The 6,622-nt window shown below is 44.7% G+C and overlaps 1 protein-coding gene across 1 annotated transcript in view; it reads right to left on the bottom strand.

Annotated features, from left to right (window-relative positions):
• Positions 1-2,726: 2,726 nt before the first annotated feature.
• The window catches only part of LOC147111163 (uncharacterized), a 62,963-nt gene continuing 59,067 nt past the window's right edge, over positions 2,727-6,622 (bottom strand). Inside the window, exon 5 of the mRNA XM_086001781.1 lies at positions 2,727-5,211. Coding sequence (XP_085857907.1) covers positions 5,108-5,211 — 104 coding nt within the window. The 3' untranslated portion in view covers positions 2,727-5,107. The remainder of the gene's footprint in view (positions 5,212-6,622) is intronic.

Genomic DNA, 6,622 nt, shown 5'->3' with positions numbered 1-6,622 from the left:
TGATTCACTGCCTATGGTCGCACACCAGCTGGACGTTGAGGGAGTGGAATCCGTTTCGGTTGTAGTACATTTCAGAGTTGACATGCGACACCTACAACATGACATGCATGCAGTTCTCGCCCTGCACTGAGGTTGCAGTTGTGGCTGCAGCAGGTGACAGATTTCAGTGAGGACGTCCTTGGTGAAGCACAGACGTCTCAAACATTGATCCTCGCCGAGGTTCAGGTAGGAGAATTGCTCCTTCAACACCCTGGGCGGATATGGCCTCCTGCTGAGAGGCCTTCTCACCCTCCTCCACCTCCCTCTTCTAGCAGCTTGCCCTGCTCTGTGTCGCCTCTGCTTATTCTCCCAGTCATGCTGTATTCCAAGGCGAATGCCTACTACTGCACCCATGTCTGGGAGAAACTGGTTTGTGCAGAAACCTTGAAGTCAAGACAAAGTCCGTCAGCATCTGCCACACCACTCCCTGTAGACTTTAGCAAGTTTAAAGAACTCTAGAAAGTGTCAAACACTTGTACAATCGTAGCAACAACCAGTAGAACTCAATCACCAACTAACCGGAAAGTTGTTGATGATCCCTTTAAATAGCGCTGGTTTGGGGGGTCCTTCCTGCTGCTGAATGCTTGTTCAGCTGTGCGAGCTTATGAGAGGGTGTTCGCTGGAGCGTTAAGCTCCAAAATGGCAGCGCTGGCGTCAAATCAGTATTACATGCTGATTGACGTCATGATCTGCCTACCCTGCATACTTCCAGTGGATGATCACTGCGGGCGCACTAACGCCCTCACCAATATGGCGTCGGGCGTGACTCACACCAAAAGTGTGCGCAAGTGCTGCAGACGCCATTTTGGACCATTAAGGGCACTCGTAGCACCTGAAAAATGGGCGCTACAGATCCAAATTTTGTGCCTCATGACGCCCCTTTATGCTAGCTAACCTATTTGTTCTAACTCCTAATCCACTATTCCTCTGCGACATTCCCTGAGCGAGCTGAGATTGAGCAGAGCATGGCTGGGATAATTCCCTTGGAGCCGTAGAGACCTGAGGTGACTCTCGTCTCAAAGTAGTAATGTTCCAGAGGGACCAGCTACTGAACAGCCTTTGTTTTGCAGTGGCAAGGGTGCCAGGCGCATGTCTGGAGTTCCTTCATGTGAAGACATTGAAGAGGATCTTAAAGAAGCTCACTGTAAATCTGGAGAGACAGTGATTTCTGTGCCTACTCTTTGCAACTCACTGGTGCGGGGCACAGGCTCGGAAATGCTACTGATCATTATAACTGAATAGTCCCACTCAGCTCTTGCAAGTCCTGTGACATTGTCCTGCTTCTATGGAAGCAGTGGTGCTGCCACTCCAGAAGCCACCAATGTTCTTAGAAGTTCTCCCTGGCATCTGTTGCCACAGTAATTTCCCAGGCTGTCACTATCTCCAGGGTGTTCTTAGGTGTCAGTCATGGTTCATTAATAGCCCCACTTCAGAGACTTGAGCACGAAATCTAGGCTGACACACCACTGCACTGTTGGAGGTGCTGTCCTTCAGATGAGACGTTAAAACCCATGAGGCCCCGCCTGCCCCATGAGTTGGCACTATTTCGAAAAAGAGCAGGGGAGTCCTCCCTGGTGTCCTGGCCAATATTTATCCTTCAAAATCACTAAAACAGATTATATGGTCATTTATCCCATTGCTGCTTGTGGGACCTTGCTCTGTGCAAATTGGCTGCCGTGTTTCCTACATTGCAACAGTGACTACACATTATTCGGGTCTCCACGGGTGAGTACGCACGGGGTACTCACCCGTAGGCCCGATGGAAGTGCTGGTTTCCTGCATGCGCGGGAAACCGGCACTTCCGTTCCTCTGAACGAAGAGGTTCAGAGGTTGAACGTGTGCGCGGGGGAGCCTGCGCGTATGCATCAAACTTACGTTTTTTTTACAGGTTTCTCCGGGATCATAAGCCTGCAGGATTTAGAAATGTAAAAAGCAGGCGTAAGGCCTGCTTTTTACAAGGTAAGTGGTCAATTAATTAAAATTAAAACATTTTTTCCACAGGTTTATTATTTTTAAATACTTTAAAGCAAGGTAAGTTTATTTTTAGCCCCGTTAGAATATAAAATGATTTTTTTCAAAAATTTAAATTATTGTTTAAAATAGTTATTTCATGTAATTTATAGTTTATTTAAAAAATGTGATGTTTTTTAAAAATTTATTTGAATGTTTAGTGCTATTTTGGGGCTGTAGTATTTATAAGTCTTGACAGCACTTCCTGTCAGACTTAGGAATGGAGCATTCCCTGCTCCGATTGGCTGCCCATGGCCCACATGATCCCAGGGGACGCATCGAACTAACTGTGCCCTTGGGATACACAAGCACTGCGCGCCGGCAGCTGGGCCAGGCCCCGGATTGGAATTTCATGGGGCCCTACAGCTCAACGGCCGGCGTGCAAGGTAAGTGCAGATCGAGGGCTTACACTCGCGGGAAGCCCCCGACCCGAATATCTGGGCCATAGTACTTTGTTGGCTGTGAAGCGCTTTGGGACAGCCTGAGGTTGTGAAAGGCGCTACATAAATGCAAATCTTTCTTTCTTTATTTCAGGTTTGGACAGCAGCTGGGTTGTGCATTCCTACAGCAGAGAAACTCTACACATTGCACAGAAATGCTGGGAAATAAAGCGTGTTTATTATATGTTTGCAAAGTTTTGAATAGTTCTTAAGATCATTACTTGCAACACAGAAAGATATTTGTTATGTATTTTAATTTCACTCACAAGCCAAGCAATTCTGTAAAAATTACAAAATCTGAAGTACATAACAAAATCTAATTAAAGATCAAAATAAGCAGTTTGTTAAAAACAGTACAGATCTTAAAAGTGCATTGCATATTATTTCCAAAACACACTGTAAATTTGCAACTACTGAATGAATATGTAATCACACAGTCTAAAGCAAAACTCATATGGCATCACCACTCCAACGCAGCTAAAGGTCACAGGTTGTGAATCCAGCTTATTTGTTTGCTGCACCTGAACTCCCTACATTTTTCTGGATATAACCTTTAACCTTGACATGTCAATAAGCTAGGAAATGACTGTAACAAGATTCAAACTGAAGTAAAAACGTCCAAACATAGTAAACTGATATGGAATGTAGCGAGCTCTATTAAACATTGTGGGAGGGGAAATTTCCTCACCATTTTTAGCGCGATAGCAGGGAAATCGAGTGAAAACTGTTTCCATCCATTTTGTGCCATTAAAACGCTCCTCCGCTCCGAGTTCCCTTGCGCTTTTAAAGTCTTCCCTTGATCAGTCTGCCAAGCCCAATTGGCTAGATTTGTATATGTTAGCGGAAGGGCCAGTGACATAGCAGCTGCAAGTTTCCTGGGTTCGCTTTGTCAATACGTGCTGGGTACATTAGGCTAAGATATATGAGGTACGGCAGCTGTGGGATTTTTGAGCACGAAGTGTCTGAAAAGTTTAAACAACAACAACTTGCATTTATATAGCGCCTTTAACATAGTAGAACGTCCCAAGGCACTTCACAGGAGCGTTGGCACTGAGCCACATAAGGAGATATTAGGACAGATGACCAAAAGCTTGGTCAAAGAGGTAGGTTTTAAGGAGCGTCTTAAAGGACGAGAGATGAATGGAGAGATTTAGGGAGGGAATTTCAGAGTTTAAGGCCTAGGCAGTTTAAGGCATAGCCACCAATGGTGGAGCAATTAAAATCGGGGAATCGCAAGAGGCCAGAATTGGAGGAGCACCGAGATCTCGGAGGTTTTGTAGGGCTGGAGGAGATTACAGAGATAGGGAGGGGCAAGGCCATGAAGGGATTTGAAAACAAGAATGAGAATTTTAAAATTGAGGCGTTGCCGGACCGAGAGCCAATGTAGGTCAGTGAGCAAATGGGTGATGGGTGAACAGGACTAGGATACAGGCAGCAGAGTTTGGATGAGCTCAAGTTTATGGAGGGAGGAAGCTGGGAGGCCGGCCCAGAGAGCATTGGAATAGTCAAGTCTAGAGGTAACAAAGGCATGAATGAGGGCTTCAGCAGCAGATGTGCTGAGGCAGGGGTGGAGACACGCGATGTTATAGAGGTGGAAATAGGCGGTCTTAGTACTGCATTGGATATGTGGTCGGAAGGGTCAAATACAACACCAAGGTTGCAAACAGTCTGGTTCAGCCTCAGACAGTGGCCAGGGAGAGGGTTGGAGTTGGTGGCGAGGATCGAACGGTCTTTCCAGTATTTAGTTGGAGGAAATTTCTGCTCATCCAGTACTGGATGTTTGACAAGCAGTGTGACAACACAGAGACACAAAGATTTGTACAACTGGGAAACACTTTTTAAAGTTTTTTTTTGGATTTCTGACTACAAAATCCTTTACTTGTTTCTGACTGTTTCTGGCAGGATCAGCACACTGGCATCTATTCAGATTTCCACCCCTCCCCCCACCCACTGTCAGAGCTTCTCAGGAGCTATTATGGTATTCTTTATGGGCCTACCAACTTATACTGTTAGCATTGAGGAGGAGGAGGAGGAACAGCACTGAATGGAGCCAAGGAGAGTCAGGCATCATTTAAGGAGGATGCAGTTCACCAGGTATTAACCCCTCTCATAGAACATACAGGCAGCACAGGTGTTATGATGACCTTTCTGAGGAGATGTGCCTAATCAGAGGGCACTTCAGCAAAGAAGCAACAGGGCGTCTCTGTGACTTACTGCACAAAGAGCTTAACCTGAGGCATCGTGAATGAGCACAAACTGCACTGGATTCATTTTGAGGCTGACTTTTATGCAAAATTAGCAGGCCTCCCTGTATTGTGACTGGAGGGCCTGAATTAGAATCATAGGATGATACAGCACAGAAGGAGGCCATTTGGCCCATCATGCCTGTACCGGCACTCCAGACACTGAGCATCCATTTCCAATGGGTAGTTGGGGTAGGCCCATATTGAAAAATAAAAATTTTGCTCCAGAGAGGAATTCTCCTTGCTGTAGCTTTAAAGGCCAATACTTAGTAGTGCGGTTGCTTGTTCTAAGTGCTGAAGAGATTTTGTGTACAATAGAATAATGAGATGAATGAAAGCAGGCCTAAGCATTTGAGGGCAGAGCTGGTCACATTTTCACATATATGGTTTCACTGGATCCACAAAGGCTGGATTGACCCCATGGTTTGCAGTAGGAGTGTACAAAGGCTGTTCCACAGGATTATATAGAGGTTGTCCATCTATAACAATAGAAGAAAAATGAGTGACCATTAGCATTGGGCAAATAGGCTTTAAGGTTGTAGCGTCCTGTGCTATTTATAGACTTCAATTTGTATGTAAAGGAAAGCGACTGCATTTCAATTTCTCCAATTTGTTCATTGTAAACTGAAATGGAATTTCAGTAATCTGCACAAATCGGATCCTGATTTTTAAATCATGTTGTTGTGTTTGTACCGCTATACACAACTACATAAAATAATAAAGTAGCAGAGACTGACAGTAACTTCAAGTGATCTTTACTGGTTAACTGGAACTTCGGCACTGACTATACAAATCGATACGCGTCTGTTATATACGCTCGCAACTAAGGATGTACATCCGCAAAACAAAGTAGTCCCTTCAATGTTGTATACGTTACACTTCCTCCCCCTTTAGTTTAATAGTATATTAACGCAAAATTTCTATAATTAACATACAGAGCCTGTCTTTACAGTAACCTTTTGGTTTTCTTAAAAGTAACAAAATTCAAATTCCAACATAACATTTTATTTTGTCAACAGCCCTTTTTACAAGTAAAGTCTCTGGGGAGGCCTCCTCTGCCTCTCTGGGTAACGTCTCTCCAGACTCTTTTGCTTTGGAGAATGAGACTGTACAGGTACAGGTGCATCAGGTGAGCTATCAGCACAGGTAGAGCTCTCAGCTGTGGATGAGTCTGGTGCTGATGCTGATGAATCAGGAGTGTCTGTTTCCATGTCAGGTGAGTTTGGGCGAGGTATAGGGGTGTTTTCCACCTGAACATCCAGAATTTGGTCCACATGACATCTCAAAACGTTCTCTCCCACATCCACTGTATACATCAGTGGTCCCTCTCTTGTGGATATTGTCCCTGGTTGCCACTTTTCTGTCTGGAAATCACGAGCAAGAACTGACTGTCCCACACTGAAGCTTCTTGTTGGCTTAGCATTCAAATGTTTGAACTGTTTGTTCTCTACATCACGACGTACATTCGGTTTAAGAAGGTCCATGCGAGATCTCAGGTTCCTGTTCAGAAACATCATCGCTGGAGTCTGATTAGTGGCTGCGTGTACTGCATTCTGATAAGCAAAGAGGAAATTGTCTATCTTGTGTTGCATGGTAGATTCTCGCTGTACATTGCTTTGATGGCCTTCTTGAAAGTCTGTATGAATCTTTCTGCCAAGCCATTTGTAGCTGGATGGTACAGGGCAGATGTGTAGTGCTTGATTCCATTTTTCCTCATGAAACCTTGGAATTCGTCAGAGACAAATTGTCGTCCATTGTCTGTGCAGATTTGTTCTGGTAGGCCATTTCTAGCGAACATGGTCCTCAGAACTGAAATGGTCTTTTCAGATGTAGTTAATTTCATTTTAATGACCTCGGGCCATTTGGAATGTGCATCGACTGCAATCAAGA

The sequence above is a fragment of the Somniosus microcephalus genome, chromosome 11, assembly GCF_052327205.1.
Source record: "Somniosus microcephalus isolate GS21.2 chromosome 11, FLI_Smic_1.0, whole genome shotgun sequence".
Taxonomy (NCBI): domain Eukaryota; kingdom Metazoa; phylum Chordata; class Chondrichthyes; order Squaliformes; family Somniosidae; genus Somniosus; species Somniosus microcephalus.
Note: the sequence above shows the minus strand (reverse complement) of the source record. Positions and strands in the feature narration are given on the sequence as shown.